Source organism: Spinacia oleracea, chromosome 1 (genome assembly GCF_020520425.1).
Source record: "Spinacia oleracea cultivar Varoflay chromosome 1, BTI_SOV_V1, whole genome shotgun sequence".
NCBI lineage: Eukaryota > Viridiplantae > Streptophyta > Magnoliopsida > Caryophyllales > Amaranthaceae > Spinacia > Spinacia oleracea.
The window spans coordinates 43,323,155-43,347,389 of NC_079487.1; the positions used below are offsets into that span (position 1 = coordinate 43,323,155).

Genomic DNA, 24,235 nt, shown 5'->3' on the forward strand with positions numbered 1-24,235 from the left:
GAACCGCCGCCCGTGGACCAACCGTTGGCTGAGGAAGATACCATCCCCTCTCCGCTGAAGCCGTCTGCTGCTTTAGGGATCGAGATCCAGGATATAACCAAGGTGATGGAGGCAATTGAAGCCGACCTTGTTCCTGGGTCGGATGTCCCTATTGTGGCCGAGCAGAAGGAAGAATCTGCTGACGTTTCTCTCGAAAGGGAGAAAAGTCCAGATAAGGAGATGGTGGATCTCACCGAAGCTCACATACAGGTTCCCGAAGCTGAGAAGGAGGTCCCTTCTGCTGAGGAGGAGCAACCCGAGCAGGGTCTGACGAGGAAGAGGCGCCACTCGACCTTGGGCTCTACTTCGACCTCGGCCCTGGATAGACTGATCCACGCTGACCCTTGCTCGGATGTTCCGCTGAAACGGATCCCCGAGGAGGTAAGGGAGGCGATGGCTCGCTATGCTAGAGCTCCGGTTTTGGGGGAGAACCCCATGGCTCACGTGGGATCTTTGGTGGGTCCCGAAGCTGCACGGGAGAATCTTCTTCGGGCCAACCCGCAGTGGAGGGTTCCTGGAGCTGAGGAGAGGAACCCAGCTATGATGGCCCAATATTATCTGAATGAGGTAAGTGTTGGAAATTTTGTTTTGAGTTCCGTTTTTGGTTTGTTGTTTTCTCCTTTCCTCATCTTTTCTCGTCTTTTCTTCTTTCCCAGGCTGTTTTCTGGTCCTCGTTCGCTTCCGAGTGCAGCTCGGTTGAGGAGAGGCAACTGAGGAGGTATCAGGAGGCTTATGCTCGTGATATCCCTGTCTTGGACCAGAAGGCTGGGCAGCTCTTCGCCGAGATGGTGGACCTCAAGCAACTGTACCTTCAGTACAGTCGTGAGGCTAGGGAATCGGCTGAGCAGATCGGGGCCGAAGTTGGGAAGCTTACTTTCCGAGTCGAGGAGGATGCTGAAAAGATAGCTTCCTTCGACAAGGAGAGGAAAGAAATGGCCGCCAAGTTTGCGAGCGAACTTGAAGAAAAGGACAGTCTTCTCAAGGAGATGACTTCTAAATTTGAGGCGGCCATTAAGCAGAGCCAGGAAGCGGAGGCGAGGCTTCAGCAGTTTGTCAAGCATCGGGAGATTGTTCAGAACCAAGCTGACAAGGTGCCCGTTCTTCAGCTGAAGATCCGAGAGAAGGATGCTGCCATTCGGAAATTGGAGCAAGAGAGAGTTGACCTCTACACTGCTGATCAGTGTAGGGAGCAATACTGGAATGGCATCCTGGGTGCTCGGCGGATGTTCGCGAAGCATATGCCTCATTTCCCTTGGAATGAGAAGGTTCCGCTCTGGATGAGGGCCCAGGATCACTTGGTGGAGTGCCAGGCCGATCGAGACGAAGCTGAAGCTGAGCGCCAAGCTGCTCTTGCAGAGGCTCGGGCCCAGAAGGCGACTTCAGAAGGTGATACTACTGCTGGGGGTTCTTCGAAGGATGCTCCCCTGGGGGATGCTCCTGAGACTCCCAAGAGTTAGGGATTCGGGCAGTCGTCTTCTTCAGAGTCGGTCGGTTCCAGTTGAGGACTTCCGAACATGTGCTTGCCTTTCCCCCTTTTGCCTCGGCGCTGCGTTGTACTCATTTCTTTTTGTTTTCTTTAGTACTTCGGTAGGCCGGTATTGTCTGTTGATGGCTGCCGATTTTAACTGTTTCATTTTGTTTTCAATTTTTGAGGCTTTCAATGTATTTGTACTTCCCCCAAATATTGAATAAAAAATGAATGTTTGTTACTTGGCTGCTTCTTTTCAACTTGTACTTTCGCAATTTTAGGTCTTTAAATCCGTAGATTTCTCGAGCTCCTCTTTCTGTAGACTTGCTAAAAACCTTTTGATCTTGCGAGCTCTTTAAATCCGTAGATCTGTCAAGAGACTTTTTAACTTTGCGAGTTCTTCAAATCCGTAGATCTGCTAAGAGACTCTTTGATTTTGTGAGTTCTTCAAATCCGTAGATCCGCTAAGAGGCTCTTTAGTTTTGCGAGTTCTTCAAATCCGTAGATCTGCTAAGAGACTCTTTAGTTTTGCGAGTTCTTCAAATCCGTAGATCTGCTAAGAGACTCTTTAGTTTCCAGACTCTTCAAATCCGTCGATCTGCTCAGAGGTTTGGATTGTTCTTCCGATCTCTTGTGGTTCGGAAACCTGGGCAAGAGATCGCTAGTCTGCCTCTTAGTTATGCCTTCGGCGATCCGTGGATCTGAGCCGGAGTTTTATAACTTGATTCGAGCGACTGTTTGTTGCGAACAAATTTTATTAGGGTACCGCGAATCCGAGGATTCTGGACGATTCCCTGAAGTGTATGATTTGGTCATTTCTTGCATTTTATCAAGGAATGGGCAAAGTCAATCCTGTTTTTAGTCTCGGATTGATCAGATCCGAGGCTGCATGTATATATAAAGGGACAATAAATATAGAGATAAGTTTAATGAAACTCATGGTGCCAATGGCTTTCCTATTCTCATTAAACAACTTACTTGGTTTACAGACAGAGATCATACAAAATATTTCTTGAGAACATCGGTATTCCAATGGTTCTTCAAAATTGTTCCATCTAACTGTTTCAGCATAAACGTGCCTGGCCTTTTTTCGGAATGGATGATGTATGGTCCTTCCCAAGTGGCTGAGAGTTTGCCATGGATCCGTCCTTTCTGAACCGAGGCGGCGTTTCTGAGTACTAGATCACCGACTTTTAGGGGTCTGGCGTTGACTCTTCGGTTGTAATGCTTGTTGACCCTCTGCAAATAGGCTGCGTTGAGTGTCCTTGCATCGTTCCAAGCTTCGTCCAGTAGATCGAGAGCTTCGGATAGAAGTTGGTTGTTGCTCTCTCCTTGGAGCCCATCATACCTGTTGTATGCCTGGATCCTCAGGCTTTCTGTTCCGATTTCCACAGGGATTACAGCTTCGGATCCGTATACAAGGTGGAACGGTGTTTGCCCGGTAGCTTCTTTCTCAGTGGTCCGAAGGGACCATAGCGTTCCGGGTAGCTCTTCTAACCATTTTTTTTGTCATCCTCGACTCTTTTCTTGAGTGCATTGAGGATGAGTTTGTTAGCAGCTTCGGCTTGCCCGTTGCTTTGTGGGTGACAGACTGCCGAGTACGCTAGGTGTATGCCGAACTGTTTGCACCATTTTTGCAACGGGGTGTTGTCGAACTGTTTCCCGTGGTCGAAGACCATTAGTCTTGGTATGCCGAACCTTGTGATGATGTTCTGCCATATGAATTTGCGGACCTGAGGTTCGGTGATGGAGGAGACAGCTTCGGCTTCGATCCATTTGCTAAAATAGTCGACTCCTACAATCAACCACTTTTTCTGGTTCGTCGTTGAGGGGAAGGGACCAATGATGTCTAACCCCCACTGTGCGAATGGTAAGGGATACAGTGTTGATTGTAGGGTTTGGGCTGGTTGATGGATGGCTGGTGCGAACTTTTGGCATTTCTCGCATTTCCTTGCCATCTGCTTTGCCTCGGAAACCATAGTGGGCCACCAGTACCCAGCCCGAAGAGCTTTATGTGCCAATGTCCTGCCTCCGATGTGGTTTCCGCATATCCCGAGGTGGATTTCCCTTAGGATGTAGTCAGCGTCTGTTGGACCCACACATTTTAGCAGCGGAGCAGAGAATGATTTCCTCATGAGCTCTCCTTCGGCGCTGATGATGAACCACTTGTTGAATCTTTTCAGTTTTCTTGCCTGCAGCTTATCATCGGGAAGTTCTCCCCTTTCTTTGTATGCAACTACTGCGTCCATCCAGCTGGGTTCGGTACGTAAGCTGCATACTGTGGTGGGTGGCAAGTCAATGCTTCTCTCTTGGTGAACCTCCACGTGGACCGACCTGTTTAGGTCGATGAGTGTTGAGCTTGCGAGTTTTGACAGTGCGTCTGCTTGCGTGTTTTGTCCTCGGGGGATGAGAATGACTTCAAAGGATCTTAACTTTGACGTTAAGGATTTAATTTTTGCTAAGTAAGCTGTCATGCTGGGCCATTTGGCCTCATACTCCCCTCGGATCTGGTTGGCTACAAGCTGGGAATCAGTTTTGAGGCAAACATGCTCGGCCTCCAGGGATAAACAAAGCTCTATCCCTGCGATTGCGGCCTCATATTCGGCCTCGTTGTTAGTTGCTTTGAAGCCGAACTTCAATGCATACTCTATGCTTTTCCCCGTCGGGGGGATTAGTACAACTCCTGCTCCTGAGCCGTTTATTGTGGAAGATCCGTCAGTGAAGACCTCCCAAGTGCTTTTCGTATCATCCAGCATTTCCTGGTATGAGCACTCGGCCAAGAAGTCTGCCAATGCTTGTGCTTTGATTGCTGTCCTCGGCTGATATTTGATGCCGAACTCTGATAGTTCGAAGGCCCAGGCAGCCAATCTTCCTGACCTCTCTATTTTGTCGAGTACTTTTTCGAGCGGTTGGTCAGTTAGCACTGTGATCTGGTGGGATTCGAAGTATGGCCTCAGTTTTCGTGCAGCTACCACTACTGCATATGCGACTTTCTCGATGAGTGGGTACCGGGTTTCGGCCCCTGTGAGTGTTCGGCTGGTGAAGTAGATTGGCTCTTGCTTCTTTTCTTCTTCCCGAAGAAGCACTGCGCTGACGGTTCCAGGGCTAACTGCGACATATAGGTACAGGGTTTCCCCCTCCTTTGGTCTGGCCAGTGTCGGCAGTTGAGCTAGGTGGGCTCTGAGTTGCTGAAAAGCTTCTTTTTGCTCCTGTTCCCATATCAGTTCGGGATCCACTTTCCTCGGGACCCCCTTTTTCTTGACTGGTTCTGCTTCTCCTCCGGGGAGGTTCTTTGGTTTCAGTGCTTTGAAGAAGGGGGCTCCCTTGTCCGAGGCTTTTGATATGAACCTTGTTAGTGCGGCTAACCTGCCGGTTAGCCTCTGCACATCTCTCTTGGTCTTCGGCTCGGGTAAATCCAATGCCGCTTGGACTTTGTCTGGGTTCGCATCAATTCCTCTTTCTCTCACCATGAATCCGAGGAATTTCCCTGACTTCACCCCGAAGACGCATTTTTTTGGGTTCAGCTTCATGCTGTATTTCCTCAGATTTCCGAAGGTCTCTGCCAAGTCTTTGACGTGGTCTTCCTCCTTGATGCTTTTTACGATGGAGTCATCCACATAGACCTCCACATTCCTCCCTTTCTGGTCGGCGAAGACGTGATCAACTAGCCTCTGGTAGGTGGCTCCGGCATTTTTCAAGCCGAAAGGCATCATTTTGTAGTTGAACACTCCTGCGCTTGTGATGAACGCTGTCTTTGCTCTGTCATCGGGGTGCATGAATACTTGGTGGTAGCCTGAAAAGGCATCCATGAAGCTGAGCAGTGCATGGCCGCTGGTGGAGTCAACCAATTGATCTATCCTTGGCAGGGGATAGCAGTCTTTGGGGCAGGCTCGGTTCAGGTCTGTGAAATCCACGCACATTCGCCAGGAGCCGTTCGCTTTTTTGACCATCACCACGTTGGCCAGCCATTTCGGATACATGCATGGTTCAATGAATCCGGCCTCCTGCAACTTTTTCACCTCCTCGGCGATGGCTTTGTTTTTCTCCGAGGAGTAGTTCCTCTTTTTTTGCTTGACTGGCCGAGCTTCAGCGTTGACGTCCAGCTTGTGACAAATCAGCTTCGGATTTATCCCTGGCATATCTGCTGCTGACCATGCAAAGATTTCTTTATGATCCCTGAGTAATCGGATCAAATCGATTCGGAGCCCCGAGCTTAGGCCCTTGCCTATTCGGACGCTCCTGTCTGAATCCTCTTCGAGGAAGATATCCTCCATTTCTTGATCTGGTTCGGGAGATAGGGTTTCGGGGCGGGCATCAACTTCTGCGGGAGACAAGCTGCTCGTGCTTGCTCTTCTCCTTTTTGCCTCGCTTTCCTCTCCCGTAGCTCCTTTTTCTTCCTCGGGGCCGTCCCCTAGTTTGGGCTTTCGGACAGCAGTGTGGCAGGTTCTTCTCGCCACTTCTTGATCACCTCTGATTCGTTCGGCGAATCCTGCATCCGAGACGTATATCATCAGCTGGTGGTATGTGGAGGGGACTGCTTGCATCTTGTGAATCATGGTTCTCCCCATGATTACGTTGTATACGGAGTCGCAGTCCATCACCAAAAATTCGTCCCGAAGGGTTTTTGCTGCCTGGCCTTCACCCACTGTGACTAGCAGGGTGATCTTTCCTCGAGGGATAGCTGCGGATCCGTTGAATCCGATCAGAGGATAACTGACTTTCGTCAGTGCTTCCTCTGGCTCTTCGAGGATCAGCTGCTCGAAGCAGTTTCTGAAGATGATATTGACGGCACTTCCTCCGTCGACTAACACTCGATGTACGTTGTGGTTGTTGAGGTCCATGGAAATGACCAGAGGATCGTCATGTTTGTACTGGACTCCGAAGCAATCATCAGCAGTGAAGGTCATGTTCGGGGGGTGTGGCTGGTTGTCTCCCACCGCGCTGAAGTTGACCCGATGGGAGAGGGCTCTTAGGTGTTTTTTGCTGGCCTGGCCAGACTTCTGTCCCCCGAACACCACTAGGATGTCATTCTTCTTGTGCCCTGTTGCTTCGTAGAGCCTTTTCTGGGGTTGCTCGTGTTGTTTGCCGCTTGCGGCCTTTTCTTTTTCCTCCCTTCGGTCTAACAAGTACTGTTTCAGGTAGCCTCGGCGAACGAGGTCCTCTATGTTGTCTTTCAGCGAGTTGCATTCTTCGGTGTGGTGACCGAAGTCATCATGAAACTCGCACCATTTGTTCTTGTTTCTCCGAGCTGGGTTGGACTTGAGCTTCCCAGGTAGTTTCCACTTTTCGTCATTTCTGTTGAGGCTAAATATCTCTTTTCGGGGCAGAGCTAGTGGAGTGTAGTTGGTGTACTTGGGTTGAAGTTCACCCCTTCTCCCGTCTTTCTTCGGGCTCATCTCTCTAGCTCCTACTTTCTCTTTCCCCTTCCTTGAGCTGCCCTCGGGCTTGCTCTGGGTATTCTTTGTGTCTCTCGGGTCCGACGATCCTTTCAACCTTGCAGCGGCCTTGTTGAACTCTTCGGTTCTGATGAACGCATCAGCCATTTGGAGCACGTCAGCTATTCTGGAGGGGTTCTTCATTGAGAGTTCGTCACGGAACTTCCCTTCCTGGAGCGCGTGCTTCAAGGCGAAGATGGCCACGTCTGGCTGCAAGTTTGGTATGTTTGTTGATTCCTTCATGAATCTGGCCATGAATTCTCTCAGACTTTCGTCTCTTTCTTGTTGGATTGAGGTCAGTTCTGCTGTGGTTCGCTCGGGGCGATTGTTGCTCACGAACTGTGTGCAGAATCTCTTTTTCAGCTTTTTCCAGCTCTTGATCGATCCCTTCGGCAGCGATCTAAACCACTCTCCCGCCACTCCGGTTAGCGTGGTTGGGAAATATTTACACCAACATGCTTCGGAGTAGGGACTCAAGAACATTTGCTGCTCGTAGGAGATGACATGATCCCTCGGATCTGTGATTCCGCTGTAGGTCAGGTGCGCTGGCAGTCTTACCTTCGGTATTTCTTCCATGATCAGCTCGTCCGAGAAAGGGGATGACGTGGGAGTCATGATTCTTTTCCCGAGTCTAGCCCTGATGCCTTCGTTTGCCGAGGTTCTGTGATTAGAACGTTCGGGCGTACGATGGGGGCTAGGGGTTCGATCATGCCTCCTGTCTCTTCTTCTCTCTCGGCTACTGACCTCGGGTCGTTCGCCAGATCTGCTTGGCTCGCCCACCCCGAGTCTCGTATGGATCGAGGGTCTTAACCTTGAGTGGACCGAGGGCCTCAACCTGCTGAGCACCGAGCTTCGGACCCGAGTGTTACGAGTAGTCGATTCGCTTTGGAGAGCTGTTGGAGTAGGCGATGGTCTCGCAAACCAATCTGGTTGCTGTTGTGCCCTTTTTTGGGTGTCCCACGTGCTTTCCATCCACCTCGACGTCAAGTGTGTACCTGTCAAGGGAAGGAGTTCTCGTTCGGGTCTGGACACTTCCGCACTGGGTGGCTCGTTCAGCCTTCGCCTGGTCCTCCTCTCTTCTCTGCGGTCATTTTCCAGTCCTTGCTGCTTCTCATTGAAGAGGAAGTTTTGCATGATGGTCATGGCCGCAGTGAGCTCTTCCCTGGTTGGAATCGGAGGTCCTGCATTTGTGGCGGTCGTAGCTCTGCTTGGCTGTGACCTCGCCATCGGTTGAGGGTGCTCCTCTTGGTCAGATTCTGAATCTGACCGCAGCATCATATCGTCGTCATTGTTGTTAACAACATCATTCACCATTTTCGCGGAAAGAGGTGATTGATGTCTTTCAAAGGCTTTGAAGTGTTCTTCCCCACAGACGGCGCCAAATTGTTCCGGTGTTGTAAAGATGGAAACAATGGGCTTCGAATGAAAGCCCTTTTGTATGTGTTGAAGATCTTGCTTGTTTGAATGAGTAGAGTCCGAATTCACCTGCACAAGAGCAAAGTCACTAGCCTCGGGGGTGTTTCCGAGGAAAGCCCCTCCGATGCCTAAGTAAGAACGATGCTCGGATTCTAGAGAGAAGTTCTCTAGAAAAGTAGTCTTAAGGCGATAAATTGGACGTACCTTGAGGTGTGAGCTTTGGCGGCCTATTTATAGTGTTTGCACAATAAATGCCCATAGGTCATTTATTGCTATTGGGCCTTGGGCCTTAATGGATGGCTGAATAGCCATTGGTAGGTTTGATGCTGTTGTTTAGAGCCATTGGGCTTTGGACTTAGTGGCCCAATTGAGAGTCAATTGGGAGCCCAAACACATTCATTATAATGTTTGTGTAAAAACTACTTTTTTTGTTTTTAATTTATGAGACTATCTAGGAGTTTATGTAAAACACATGTAAAATCTTCCACTCTTCATTAACGAAGGACTCTATCTCATGTGAGATTCTACTAATTAGGATAATTGTAAACATTGTGAAATAAAATCGTAATTTTTCATGTACAAAAATAATATAAGTCACAATGTTAATAACATTGTTAAATGGACTAAAATGGATAATGTTGAGAAACTGGTCTAAAAAAGGATAATGTTAAGAACATTATTATGTTAAAAACATTATGAAAATTAAGCTTTATTTTGTATGATCAACTATCATCAATAACGTCTACGCCTAAGACTGATGACAAATTGGAAATTTTATTATGTTATTGTGACTGGACAGTACTCCGTATAATTTATTCTTTATAAGAACGGTAACTTTTGTGTAAGACCGCCTTACGGGAAAGACCACTTTGATTGTTTAACTAATTGTTTCCATTTCTTAACTAATTAATTTTAGTTTTTAACTTATTAGTTTTATTGTTTAACTAATTGGTTTCAGTGCTTAATTAATTGATTTCATTTTTTAACTTATATGACAATAAGGCGGTCTTACATAAAAGTTTGTATTATAAGAATCAAGAACAGTAAAGTTCCAACTTGCACATTTTAAAGTTGCAACAATGAGAATTTTCACAGTAACTATTAAAGATTAGTTCACTGATCAACGTACAAGTTGACTATGATTCTGCTAATAATTTTGTAATTCATTAAACAAAAAGCTTAAAACAAAAGAAACAAACTTCCATATATATATGTAGTAAATTGTGCAATAAAACCTTGAAAAAGGTTTATTACTTTCCCTAAAAATAACTTAAAACCCCCCCGAATTGTATGACATAATTTATTTATTTTGTAGAAATTAGAAATAGTTTTCAATCTTGATAATCAAATTAACCAGTTCTCTTATAGATTGAACATAACTTTGATTGCGTTTCCACCCTTGGCACTGGTCTCAAAAGCTTCAATCACCTCTTGTTCAGAGAATCCGAATCTATGGGTAATCAGAGGCTTGACATCAATCTTTCCGCTACTAATGAACTCCAAGCATTGTTCCCATGTATTCTTGTACCGGAAAACTCCCAATACATCTACCTCCCTGAAATATTATTTACCAAATGAACAAATTAAATCTTTTTTTATTTATTTTCAAAATCAAATATTTAAATTTATTAATAACAAAAATTACCTAGAGGCAGCTGGTGTTAAGGGAACAGTCATGATAGAATGACCCATCCCAATTAAGCAGACTTTGCCTCCATTGCGAGTAGCACCAAAAGCAGTTGATACAGTTTTCTCAAAACCAGCACAATCAAGAGTTACATCAATGTCTTTTCCCATTGCTTTCTTGAGTTTCTCAATTTCTGAAGCAACATCATCCTTATTGGTTGAAACTTGTACAACAGCATAAGCACCAAGACTCTTAGCAACAGAAAGACGATGTTCATCTACATCAGCCACTATAATCCTTGGTGCTCCAAAAGCCTTAGCTGACAACAATGTAACTAGACCAATTGGTCCTGCCCCAACGATCAAAACTGTTGTCTCAGCCCCAACCTCCGCACGACGGCAACCATACACACCAACGCTTAAAGGTTCACACATTGCTCCTTCTTCCAAACTCATGTTATCAGGTAGTTTGAAGCACAAATTTGCTGGGTGCACAATCTAAATCAAGTAACAAAATAAACGATATTATTTCAAAACCTTATAGTATAATGCTATGCATTAATATATACCTGATTAGCAAGAGAGCCATGAATAGGTGGAGTTGCAAAGAATTTCATATCAGGGCAAAGATTGTAACTTCCTTCTTTGCAGCGATTGCAACGCCAGCAGCCAATCCCAGGCTCAAGAGCAACTCTATCACCGGCAACAAGATAATCGACTTCACTACCAACTTCTTCAATAATACCAGCACATTCATGACCAATTACCATTGGTTCCTTCACTTGATAATCACCACAACTCATTGTCTTCAAGTAGTGAACATCGCTACCACAAATTCCAACAGCCTTCATTCGTACCCTCACATCATTAGGCCCTGTATACACGATTAATTACAGCTTCTTTTAGTATCTAATCTATACATAAAAACTCATCAAAATTTTAAAAGAAATACATAAAGTCAAAAACGTACCAACTGCGGGAAGTTTGTAAGGTTGAATCTTGAGATTGTTAATACCGAGAAGCCATGCGGCCATGTTTTCAGAAGCTTCATTAGAATTTCCACCCTTTCCCATGGTTGATGTTTTTTTTTTGTATAAACTTAACCAATTCAAAACGCTTTGAGTTCTTTTTTTGTTGGTGATGACTGATGAATGAGAAGAGATGGTGCGTGGTTTATATAGGATTTAGAGATGGGTATTTTGGGTACACTAAGATACCTAATTGGATAAAGTTATCTTAAACGAGTTATTGAGTAGGATATTATCCTTTATTTTTACTGATATTATCCTATAGTTTTTACTATTATTACCCTAGATTTCAACCGGTGGATAATGTGAAACGGTTAAATTCTTTAATGCTTGATTTTATTAATTTAATTGGGGGGTTTGGACTGTTGGTTTTCTTGATTGAGAATTTTGTTATTGTAGTCAAATTAGGGTTTTGACCAAATTGCCATGTGTGTGTTTTTGTTTAACTGAAAGACCGTGTTTTATAGGTTTTTATAGAGGTTGTTTTTTCGCATATCAGATATGTGTGGCAACACACATATCAACTAAAAGGCAAATAGCTAAAAGACAAAAAAGGAAGTACCATTTATGTTAAAAAAAGTACCATTCTATAAAAAAAGTACCATTATGTAAAAAAAGTACCATTTTTGTTTAAAAAAGTACCATTTAATTTATTTTTTTTCCTTTTTCCTATTTTGTCTTTTGTTCTGATATGTATTTGCCCATACATATCTGATATGTGCTTGTACTTTCTCGTTTTTGTAGAAGCAATATTACAGAGTAATAAATTCTATCACAAAGAATAACTACCTACATTGACCTTCTACCTACCTTATCTTTTTCTCCTTAAACAGCTTATTTTAATTTAGGCGAAGGAAACAATTATAATCCTAACATACCTTATCTTCTTACGTACCTTAATAACCATTTCCTAAGTGCAAATCCTTTATCTTGTTTTCTACTCCGTATCTTATTTCACCTCATTGGTAAATCTGATATTTACCTATTTTTATTACTTAAGACAATAATAAATGTATTTTAGTCAGATCTGAGTTCCCTTCCAAAAAAGATGAACTTGAGACAGGCTGTGATGGGATAGAGAATGAAATACAATTATGAAACAAAAGATTAATATTTCTTCCATTTCTTAAAGATTGGCTCATTTGAGTTTTCACGGTCTGCAACATACGATTTAAAACGTAAATATCTCTAATTCTACGTACATTAAAAATGTATAAAATGTTGATATTCCAAAATATACACTGAAACGAATCTAACAATACCCCACCCGACTATATTATTTCTTATAGAATAATGAGAATTTATGGTCAAACTTTTAAAATTTGACCCAAAAAATTGCAACGAAGCAATCTTTTGGAGACTGAAAAATTATTGTTTTCCCCTTCATTTTATTCCTTTTATTCCTTCTATTTTGTTTGGGTGTCCAATTGACTCCCAATTGGGCCAACAGTCCAAAATGTCAAATGGCTACAACAACATACAAGCCCTTTACCCCTCAGAGGCTAATCAGCCACCCACATGGCCAAAGGTGTAATACCTCGTATTTTTATAATATTTATAAAAATATTTTATTATATTTATAAAGCATTTTATGATTTTTGAAATTTATTTCGTATTTAAATATTATTTAAATGTATTTTAATTAATTAGAACATTTATTATTTTAATTAATTACGAAACGAATTTAATTTTCGAGTCGGGAAATTTAATGGGTTGCAAGTAATTTTAAAAGGTTTGGGTTTTAAATGAAAAGTCCAATTCGTTTTATTAAACGAGCCCAATCAAAAGAACTTAATTCAAGTCCTAAGCTAGCCCAATAATTTAATTCCCTAAGCCAAGTTCTAATTTTCTAAGCCTAGCCCATTGAAAATAGGGAGCCTATAAATAGGATTCCCCTCATTAAATGATCCCCCTTAATTTCATAAACTCTCTTTTTGCTTTCTTGCACCTCACTCCTCTCCATCTCCTCTCTTTGTCCGGCTCACCCACGACCGCCCAGCACTCGGCGTGCTCGTGTCGTTTGCTCCGCTCGTCGCCCACACTCTCACTCACCCACCCTCTTTCTCGCAGCCCGCCCAGCCAGCACGCATCGCTGATTCGCTGCTGGTGCCGTGCTGCTGTGTTTTTGTTGCTGCGTGCACAGCGCACACCCCTGCTCTCGTCTCCCTTGCTGCTCGCACATCGCCCTTGCTCTTGCCCCTTCCTCGCGCACCACGCCTAGTGCCCAGCGTGCTGTGCTGCCTTGTCCCGCGCGCGCCAAAGCTGTTGTGCCCCGTCCCCTGCCGCGCGCACACACCGAGTGTGTGTGTTGTTTTTGTTCGTTGTTCAATCTTTTTCGCCCAATCACATTAATTCGTGGTTGTTCCGTGCTATAGGCCGGACTGGTATAATTCTCTTCTTCCTTACCTATTCTATTTAAATTCCGTATTTTAAATTATAATATTATTATTGTTTTGAATGATTAAAATGCTGGGAATCGGTCATGAACACCGTGTTTTGAGGTTTTACGTGTTGTGATTCATTAGGCTTGTTTTAATTATTAAAGTATGAATTTTTCAGATTCGTTTATTCAATAAAGAATTGATTTTTATGAAGTTAAATTGGTTTTATTTGGATTTTCAAGTTAGGGTTTTAACCTAGACTTAATGAGTCAATTGATTAGCATAATTAGGTGATGATTTTAATTATGATAATCAATTATATTTTCAGATTTGAATAAAGGCTTAAAGTGTTGATTTTAATTGATTTTAAAGGCGGAAAAAGTATGTTTTCGTACTAGGGATTGGTTTTACAAATTGAGACGATTATATTATTGAAAAACGATTGAATTCTAAAGTTTAAATGAGGTTTTAGATTTTATAAAGTTGCTGGAAATTTAATGAACATGGAAATAATTTAAGTTTCATTATTTTGATGATAGGAGGTGATTTCTAAGTGAGTGTTCGTTATTGCAAAGTGGCCCCTACGCTTAGGTATTCAAGGTACGTACAAGTCTAGGGCGACCACACCAATTGTAAAGAGAATTACATGATTGTTGTTGATGTGAATTATATTATGTGGAATCATGTTTATTTTGGTGAACGATCATGTGATTTATGATGTTGGATTTATCGGATTAATTGTTGAACAAGCATGTTGAGATTATTATGAGTATGGATTTCATTGTCAATCATGTTGTTCAATATTTATGCATGTATGGTTTGTTTCACATGCAAGGGATGAATTATTTATTATTATGCTATTGTACGGGGATGTCTAGCATACTTTGAGCCAATTATTCGTACCTTGTTGTACTATTTATTTTACCACATGTGAAGGGTTAGCTCACGTAAGCCACCGCACATGTAGGGTTCAGTTGGGAATATTTTGTATGGAATGAATTAGGATTTGTCGTGCAAGGGCCAACCCTCATGTTAATGGGCATGATGTGGAATCTCACTTTGGTGAGGAGGAACATGGTAGTAATTTCACAAGTGTCTTGCTTTGTTGATCACAAGTCCTAAAGCATTAAAATAAGATTGTTTTGGTTGTCGTTTATTAATTGTATGTGTGTATGTTGTTGAGTCTTGAGTTTGCCTTTAATAAAATATTAATAAACGTAAAGTGCAACCAGAACAAGCTTCAAAACTCTTGGAACGTTATATACCTTGAGTATGAACAATGGGGGGAGACTTGCCGGAAAGCTTGATCTCCTACTAATGATACAAGACGTTGTTTCATTTTTATTATGTGCAGGAATTCCGTCGGTATGGCCCGACACTCGGTATGGCCCGATTTCATTATTTATTATTTGGTGTATGGTTGGCTCCCATCACCCTTTTACTTTATGGAATATTCTTTTGGCCCGTTCGAAGCTTATTCTAATTAAACTGTGAGTCAAGAGTCGAGTCAAGCGTCGAGTCTTGTATTCATGATTTGTTGTTAATTATTTAATGGCTTTTACATGATGATTAGTACTTAGTGAGTGATACATGTTTTTAGTTTTGTTTCACTCTATTCTTGTAAGTACTCTTTTGCTGACTACGTGCTTTGTGTTTTTGGTCATGGCCTTTGCCTTAATGACCCTATGATGATCTATCATTTGCACTTGCATTGATGGGGAGCTAGTAGATTAATATAGCAGGTTGGTAGATCGAAATCATGTGGCTTGGGATGATTGAGAGAGTTGCATGCTTTCGTATTTCGAGCTATTTTATTTAATACTTTAATTATGTTTGAACTCGTTGAACTTTTTATACTTTGGTTTTTGGGCCGTCGTGGTTCCAATTTGTAGGAGGCCTCGATATTTAATTAATTATGTTTTTAAATGTTAGTTGACATTAAATTCCACTGCGTAATTCTGGTACTAGCCTTAACCGTTATCACGGTGGCTGTAATACTTTAGTAATTCCTTTATTTTAAGTTGGAAAATGGTTTTATAAAAGAAAGGAATTATTAGAGTGTTACAAAGTGGTATACTAGAGCTTAGTTTCATTCCTTCTTTGTAGTAAGCAATACTACAAAGTGGTAATCGGAGACTAATGCGGAACTTTAGGATTTTTAAATATTATTTTCCTAAAGTCAAAACGTATTATTTTGAGTACTCAATATTTTAAAGGTCAAATATCAATTATTTTGGGTTGTTTGAAATAAGTTGAAAAGTTTAGATTATTATTTAAATTACTTAAATCTTTCCGAAATTACCTTATTTAATCGGAATTTCCGAATTAAATTCAAATATATATATATATATATATATATATATATATATATATATTTCGGATTTCTTTTAATTTTTCCGAATTATTTATTTATTTATTTATCTAATTAATTTTCGAATTTTCGGATATTAAAAAAAAAAACTTTTTTTTTTTCGGATTTCTAAATTGATTATCCGAAATTAATTTGCTTAATTAATCATTAATTCTTATTAATTTTCGATTTTAATTTTAATAATTTCAACCAAGTTAGGAGTTATTTCGTAATTAATTTCGAAAATTAATATTATTTTCAAGTGAGGAATGGGTAGATTAAGAAGGGCATATTAGTCTAAGAATGCATATTATGTGACAATGTGATTTATTAATTGCATGTATGTGTTCTAATCATGTTTTATCTTGCTTTATGTGATTAATTGCATCATATTTCATGTTGAGTATATACTTGTGCATTGAAATTGTATGGCTCCACGAACTACTTATTGTATCCTTTTTGGGTTGGAATTTCTATGGGAACGCGTTAGTAAGACTTTCTAGTTGTGAATTTTCACGAATTAAGGAGGCTACCTTCTAAGTTCACCAGTCTAGGATACCTAGAGAAGATGGATAACGAGACTCCTCACATGTATGTCCAGAAGATCGTGTTTGCTTGCAACTATTTTGCTTCAACCAAGGATATGCCCCACCTTAGGCACAAAGATATGATGGCTAGTATGGTTATTCATTGTTTTCCCCATAAGAACCCTTACATAGACCTCAAGAACAAATTCAGTGACATGCATTTTAATGATGGTACCCCTAATTGGTACAAATATGGGACTGGAGATGGTAGGTGGAAGCATGATACTGAAGTTCTTACTACTATCTCAGAGGTTGCGGAGAATAGCTATGAGGATGGGAAGTACTCTACGGGTCTAGGTATGGGCTATGGAGGAATAGAAAGTGATGGTGAGGATGACATGATTCATGATGAGCAAGCTAGTGATGTTGAGGAGGACGATGATGATGATGATGTGGTAGAGATTGAGAATCCTAATCATGTAGTTCCTAAACCAACAATTGAGATATCTAGTGGATCTGAGGATGAGCTTGAAGAGAATAATGTGGTTGATAGTGAGCCACAGCAGGATGATGAGGCTATGGATGAAGACTCTAATCCGGAAGAAGACTTGGATGATCCTAATGATCAAGACTTTACTCCAGATCAATACAAGGAAAGAAATGATCGTCGTGATGACGTTAGTCTTTAGAGAAATGTAATCCTTAGTTATTTATTTTTCGTTGAATAATAAAGTAGCAAAGCTACTACTTATGGTTGTTAGTTCTATCATAGTTGGAGAATAAATAATGTTATGTCATTAGTGGATGTAAGGACCTATTCATTGAAGCATTAATAAAAGCATAGAATTTCTTTTTCGTAATCTCTTAAGTTCAATTTTCAATTCTAAGTTTCGTGGGTATCGCAAAGGGATTAATTGCTATTTCTTCAATGAAATTTTATGTGCAAGGTGGTCAAGTAGCAACCATCTAAATTACATGTATCGAATAGTGGGGTGAGAAGGCCCAAAAGTGGCGCCAACTTCCCCTAGGGCAAGTGTAACTGTGTTCGTGTTGTGAGTGGGTTCGTTGTCGAACTAGTGCCTTAGTAATGTCATGTCCAACCAATATTAAAGTTAGCCTTTTATTTTATTCAGGAGAAGGGATATGGCTAACCAAGAGATTTCTGAAGTGGTTAGACAACTAGCTGAGGTAGTTCGAGACCTAACTCAAACTAGAGCCAACCCAGTGCATGATCCGGCTGGGGAAATGTTTAAGAAAATAGCTCAAAGCAAGCCTCCACTATATAGCGGAGAGATTGAACCAAGTGTGCTTGAAAACTGGTTGAGAGAGTTTGATAAGCTTATTGTAGCTGTGAATTACCCCGAAAACCTTAGGGTGAACAGTAGGGGTGTCAAATCGGGTCATCGGGTCGGTTTCGGTTCGGGTTCATCGGTTCGGGTTGAAATCGGTTTATTTTTCTATCGCTTCGGTTCGGGTCGGGTTGAAAAATTAACGGTTCGGTTCGGGTTCGGGTTATGTGGTACGGGTTCATATCGGGTCGGGTTCATAACGGGTCGGGTGCATAACGGGTCGGGTGCATAACGGGTCGGGTTCATATCGGGTCGGGTTCCTATCGGGTCGGTTCTGTGAGGGGGTCGAAAAAGCGCGAGGCTAATGCGCGACCTTGTCCCTCGTGGGTGTGACGATTATTTTTATTCAATCAAGTGTAATTGGATTTCCTGTGAGTATACACCCAATTGACTAGTAATATAGGAGTCGCCATTCAGTTTTTAACAACAATGAGAAAAACTGACAAAACCCGGTTATCGTGACATAAAGGGAGTGCAATTATGTTTGACCACGACGGCCGTAGGTTCCCTTGTGATCCCTGGTGTGGGGATCTCTCAATATACACCCGCAAGGTAGAGATTGAGGATTCGGGGGACTGTAACTACCGAGAGGAGTAATTCGCTCGTCGATAACTCCAGAGGCAGGATATCCTTACTAGCTCAGCATAAATAATTGAAGGGACATGCGTTAACTATTAAACTAATCTGAGTTGATTTTAGCAATATGCAACATATAATACTAATTCGATCGTGATTATCTGATTTAAGTAACATTAAGGGACCTAGCATGATAATCCGATTTCCCAAAAATATTATATTTGTTAGGCGTGATAGAACAATCAAATTAGGTTAGTTTAACAGTTCATAAAAAGGGCGAGGAAAGCAGTTAAATAATCGAAAAGGGACACATTACGACGCACCCTTGAGAGGTGCGTCACGGTTCTCAGAAAACTAACCACTTTGACTTTGCTATTTCTCCTTTTTATTTAACGAATCTCAATTATGGGACAGGATACGTTCTGTTCGATTTATGGATCGATTGCGACAGAACACGTGAACAGTTTCGCAGCGAGAGGCTTAGGCTAAGGGGTTTAGAGTCAATACTCAGAATATATTATGTGTTGTTGTGTGTTTCTCGTCGAAACTAGGGGCCTATTTATAGGGAAGAGTTCGTGGAAAGATAGAATTACAGAGTTCTAATCCGCAAAGAATTAGGAAAAGAAACGTACCCAGGTATTTTCAGCGCCCAGGCCTGGGCGCCGAAGATTTCGGCGCCTAGAGCCAGGCGTTGAAAATAGGGTCTGGGCAGTTTTTGTTTAGTCAGATTCGGATTCTAAAATCCGTAGAGTTTGAGATTAATTTGAGTCTTTTAGCGCGTACCAATTTGTGACGGAATGCGTCTGGGCCCGTTACGAACTCTAGGCTCGTTAGGATTTAAATTAATACGTAACTCTTATTTCCGAATCCTATTAGGAATAGGAATCTCGCAGTTTTCTATCTCATTTAGGATTTATGTTGGAATGCAACACCTAATTCTGACAGGTTTCTATCTTTTATGATTTGCCACTTTTAGAAGCTACCTTTTACGGCAGTTACTATTTTTAGCAGGTTTCCATAAATAGCAGGTTTCGGGTGAAATGAAATAGGGAATCGAGATTCGTTTATTTTATAGGAGATGCGTTGTCAAGTGGAGTTTTTATGCTTTCATCATCGAACCTTTCCCTTGCGGGAATGGGGACAAAAGTAGGTGTCTACAGTTAGCCCCCACTTTGACTGAGTCTTGGAGTAAGACGATGATCAAAGTATTAGACGGAGTGCGTCACACAAGCCATGGTGTATGTGACCTGTTTTGCGAAGGGTCTCACGAGCCCCCGATTGATAACATTTGACTTAAGGGTCATCACTTGAAGTGTCGACATATCCCTCACGTGTGATTGGGATTTGTCAACTGATAGTATAGAAACTTCCTCACTTTGTCATTGGAAGGATCTAAAGATGCGTAGAAACTCCCTCACTTTGTCATTGGGAGTAACTACAGATGTTTTCGAAATTAAAGCTGTAAAGTGTAATTGGGCCTGGCCAAGCCCAATCACGAGGTAAAACGTTTTTAAAGATTCTCATTTCCAGGGCTAGCTAAACGAGAAAACCCCCTTGTTTTTATAGGACGTAAAACGAAGGAAAATCCAACAAACCAATCCTTTAATTTTTGGAAAAAGGGAAAACCAATAAAAGTTATCGCTGCAGCGACTAAGGACCTGCGCTGTTAGTGACGCAGACCCCGCCCGCTGAAGTGGGCGAGCCTGTCCGCTGAGGGTGGACCCCCCGTCCGATAGAAGTGGACGAATCTGTTTGATGTTTTTGAAAATAAGGACCTACGCGGTTTGTGACTAGACCCCGCCGGCTGAAGATGGCGAGCCTGTCCGCTGAGGGTGGACCCCCCGTCCGATAGAAGTGGACGAATCTGTTTGATGTTTTTGAAAATAAGGACCTACGCGGTTTGTGACGTAGACCCCGCCGGCTGAAGATGGCGAGCCTGTCCGCTGAGGGTGGACCCCCCGTCCGATAGAAGTGGACGAATCTGTTTTGAAATTTTATTTTGTTTTTTTTGAAAATAAGGACCTACGTGGTTTGCGCCGTAGACCCCGCCGGCTGAAGATGGCGAGCCTATTTTAAATTTGAAGACTTTATTCTTCGAAAAACTGAGGACCTGCGCGGCTAGTGACGCAGACCCCGCCCGCTGAGGGTGGGCGAGCCCATTTTGAATTTCTTATTTTGCCTATGTAGAAGAGCTTTTGGTGATTACAACCTGTTGGTGGATCGTAATATTTCCTGATTAGATGTGTCCTGTAAGTGGGTCCACACTGTGTATATTTTTGTTTAATATATTTTTTGAGATATCCAAACATGATATGGTGCGTGGTGAAGTCTAGGAATGTGATTTTGATTGCGCGCTCCTTGTTGGAGTCCCCTTTTTTGCGAGCCCCCAAGCGTTGGGGCTCGTCGGTTGTTTTTGCATCTTGTAATCATGTTTGGGGTCACGCTCGTATGTGCAAGCAACCTCCTATAGTAGTATGCTATTTTTAACAAAGCCGTGAGGTGCGACTTTCAGTGAAGAAATCGGCAATTTTCAAGCCGAATGAATATGGCAGTGCCGAATAGAAGCTAGGGCCTTTTGAGCCTGGATTCATTTTCGGCGCCCAGGCCTGGGCGTTGAAAGTGTTGTTTGGGCTGGTCTTTTGATGACACAGTTGGCCTCTTGTTCATTCGTTTATTTCACTTGGAAGTTCTATGTATTCTCTTTTCTTTTGTTTTTTCTTTGTTTTTAGAATGTGATGATTTCCTTTGAGAAGCCGTAGCCGATTGGTGGACTACGGTGCTTGTCTCTTCGGGACGATTATTTTAAGGAACTGTTGCTCTTAAGGCGTACAGTTATTGCAATAGTCGGGCGAGTCTATATGGCCCGAGGAACATACCTTGAGGTGTAAGACTTTGATCGCTCTTATATTTTTTGAACGTGTTCGTGAATGTTCGATACTTAGAATGATGATATGTATGTGCGAACGAGCGTTCATAGAATGGCCGTTGTTTGCGGTCCATTAATCAGTTTGCTTGAATCATTTTTTTTTGAACAATGACTGATTTTGAATAGTTTGCTTAGAAGCTTGATAGGGGTCAGGCCCATTCATGAAGTGGGCTCAAACATCGTGCCCTTTCGATGGTTCAAACATTTGCTTCGAGATTTTTTATTTTGTTATGGTTTTTTCGTAGCTTGGAGCCCCCATGTATGCATGTTGGGATGCTTCCTTTTGGCGTACGATCTTGTAGGTTCTTTCGAGAAAGATGCCTTGGGGTTTCGCTCGTGTAGGTGCGAGCTATCCCTCCGTGGTAGGTAATGTTTTGCTACCTTTAATCCTTAATGTAGAAGTCGTGTGGCTTGCATTTGGGCGATAAGTAGTCTTTGCCTCTTACTCTTGGTCGTGCTTGCATTAGTGCAATGTGCCTTACCCTTTTTTAGACTTGTACTGTGGGATTATGGTGCAACGCAGGCTTGTGTGGCCTAACGGCGTGTCTTAGAACATTCCTCCAAGTGTTGGGATATCATTATTTGGAGTACTTCATCGTGCTGAATCATTCAGGTGCTCGAACAAGTGTAGCACCTTCTGCGTGGGTTTGCACGGCTTATTACTTCGTTCGATGCGATGATTCATAGGTGTTTCTTTCTTATTTTTGTATCTGGGCAAAACTTGGCTAGCAGAAAGATTCAGCGCCCAGGCTGGGGCGTTAAAGATATCGGCGCCCAGCTCTGGGCGTTGAAAATGATTTCTGGGCAGAACTTTGACAGTATTTTTCCTTTCGCCTTTTTTAGAACGATGTAGACTGTGTAACGGGCGCTTTATAGGGTGAGCATTATGTGCAGTAGTTTGATCGGAGTTTTGGTGACTCGCGATTTTCAGTTACCCTTGTTAGTGGGGTGACTTTATATATTCTAAGTAGTGCTTAGAATTTGGGAGGGGTTGTAGCCATTCTAAGGTTCGTTTTACACGATTAAAGCTTAGGATTGAGCCCTTATGATGTATGTATAGCATTAGCGTCGAGAATTTGCGGTAAAATCGTCATTTCGAGCATTTTTAGAGTGTTTTTCTCAAGCCCCCAATTGTAGCTACGGGATTGGCTTGGTGCTATAATGCTTTGCATACGTCTTTATGCATTCATGGTGACATGGATCATGAATAGTTTGAACCAGACTCGTTTAGTGCGAGGTACGTTCGGGTAGTAATTTGCTACTTTTCTTGTAAATGTCGTATTGTGCGACATTGCCATGGTCAAGGTAGTCACATGTTGAAGTGTGCCTTGACCAAAAACTAGGTGCCTTTCTTTACCCATAATCATATTTGGAAATCTTTTGACTCACTTGCAACATCGAGATAAACGCATACTTAGCTTAAACCAACGACACTTTATTATGTTCGAAGAAGTCTTTGAAAATTATTTGAAAATTATTTAAAATCTGAGTCCTACTGTGTACAATCCGAGGTGTCCTAAGTAGGTTGACTTATAGAAGGGTTCGTACAGGATTACATGAGTGAATCAAAATACTGTTACGATTTTTGGAATGCTGTCTAAGGATTTGCTGGAAGCCAGGGTGCAGGCGTCAAGATATTACTTGTGCCCGTTCGGCATATGCTTTAGGCTTTTAGGGCCATCTTTTCCAGAGTTGCGGGAATATAAACCGTTTTCAAATTGACTTAGATTTACTTGGTGTATGTCTGTACAAAAGGTCCAGGTATATTTAGTTCTTCCCCTAGCTCTTCCATTTCAATTTTTAGCCCCCAGTTGCTAATATGTCTTCCCATTAATGATGCTTTTAGATTTCGATTTTAGATGCCCGTGTCATATATCTGAGTAGGGTGAGCCTTGGTTAAGTGCCAAGTCCTATTGACAATGTATGATTTTTTCAAAGGAGATTAGCAAGCATTCGAATTACCATGAACGGGTGCCCTGAGTTCGAAGGAATGATGGGGCGATGCCGTAGAACAATCCTTTTTATTGCAAACTTACTGCCTTTACTACTTGTTGGCGATTATGACTGTGTCTAGTGGTGAAAGAAGGTCTTTAAGCGAACGACTATGTCTAGGGGTGAAAGAAGGTTTTTAAGTGAGTTAGTTCGCTTTAGGGAGGGTCAAGTCGAGTACTTTAGAGGTCATAGACGCTTGCGCTAGCCCCCACTTAATTGAGGCAAAGCGGTCTTTTGAGTCTTGGCTAAGTGCCTAGGAGTGTGAGTGCTCCTTCTGGCAAGGGTAAGTGCCCTTATTATTTTTCGATGTGTGCTCATTAATTTTGGCATTTTGATGACTTGGATTCTTGCTTTGACTTAAATTTTTCTTTCGACTTGGATTGCAAGTAATTAAATTTCAATAAGGGACTTCTATTCTTTATTCTTGTTATTCTATAGGCTTTTAATATTTTTGCAAATTGGTTGGACCGAATCATGGATTGCCTACGTATCCGCTTTAAATAAATTTAATTTGGAATCAGGTCTTGCGTAGTTCTTAGCCTAGAAAATGGTTTCTTAGAATGCCGATTTTAAACAAGTACGTTCCGAGGTGGAAACATATTATTTGAAATGGTAGAATGAGTGAAGTTTATTATTATTTTAATCTGCTGCCTTGCCGTAAGCTAAAAATTTGTTTTATATATTTTTTGAGGTACATGTGTTTTTTTTGGTGGTACGTATGTCTGGTACATGTGTTTTTTTGGTGGTACGTATGTCTGAATACGTGTTGTACCCCCCCCAAGTGTTCGTTATTTTTCCGTGTATGTGCGGATAAAATGACGAGCACTTCTGGACAATATTTGGCGAGCAGAGAGAATCAGCGCCCAGGCTGGGGCGTTAAAGATTTCGGCGCCCAGCTGTGGGCGCTGAAAATTATTTCTGGGCGGATCTTTTTGGTGCGCTAAATGCTTCTTTTCTTTTTAGACTAACTTTAGAGGCGCTTTGCAAAGTTTCTTTTTTATTATTCACATTTTTTATTTTTACGTTGAGCGTAGAATGTACTCTTCATTTGTCTCTTTTTTATTTGTGACTCAAGACGGCTTGAAAGATGGGTTGAATGAGATAGGATAAGTTGTATAGGTA

General features: G+C 42.1%; 2 protein-coding genes across 2 annotated transcripts; both read right to left on the reverse strand.

Annotated features, from left to right (window-relative positions):
- Positions 1-909: 909 nt before the first annotated feature.
- LOC130464031 (uncharacterized) lies at positions 910-8,202 on the reverse strand. The gene is made up of 2 exons (XM_056833386.1): positions 3,700-8,202; positions 910-933 (listed from the first exon to the last, which is right to left on the reverse strand). The coding sequence occupies exons 1-2, from the start codon at positions 8,167-8,169 to the stop codon at positions 910-912; spliced, it is 4,494 nt and encodes a 1,497-aa protein (XP_056689364.1). The 5' UTR covers positions 8,170-8,202.
- A 1,335-nt stretch (positions 8,203-9,537) lies between these two features.
- LOC110779980 (sorbitol dehydrogenase) lies at positions 9,538-11,143 on the reverse strand. Its single transcript, XM_021984421.2, has 4 exons — positions 10,955-11,143; positions 10,554-10,858; positions 10,004-10,482; positions 9,538-9,913 (listed from the first exon to the last, which is right to left on the reverse strand). The coding sequence occupies exons 1-4, from the start codon at positions 11,055-11,057 to the stop codon at positions 9,721-9,723; spliced, it is 1,080 nt and encodes a 359-aa protein (XP_021840113.1). The 5' UTR covers positions 11,058-11,143; the 3' UTR covers positions 9,538-9,720.
- Positions 11,144-24,235: the final 13,092 nt, after the last annotated feature.

Excerpts from the sequence above, each read along its gene's own strand:
- LOC130464031 (XM_056833386.1), bottom strand. The coding sequence starts at position 8,169 with ATGGCGAGGTCACAGCCAAGCAGAGCTACGACCGCCACAAATGCAGGA. Across the intron at positions 934-3,699 it reads TTCCCGATGATAAGCTGCAG|CATCCTCCTCGACTCGGAAA; the intron begins GCAAGAAAACTG and ends CTATCTTTTCAG.
- LOC110779980 (XM_021984421.2), bottom strand. The coding sequence starts at position 11,057 with ATGGGAAAGGGTGGAAATTCTAATGAAGCTTCTGAAAACATGGCCGCA. Across the intron at positions 10,859-10,954 it reads TTACAAACTTCCCGCAGTTG|GGCCTAATGATGTGAGGGTA; the intron begins GTACGTTTTTGA and ends TCGTGTATACAG. Across the intron at positions 9,914-10,003 it reads TTAACACCAGCTGCCTCTAG|GGAGGTAGATGTATTGGGAG; the intron begins GTAATTTTTGTT and ends ATAATATTTCAG.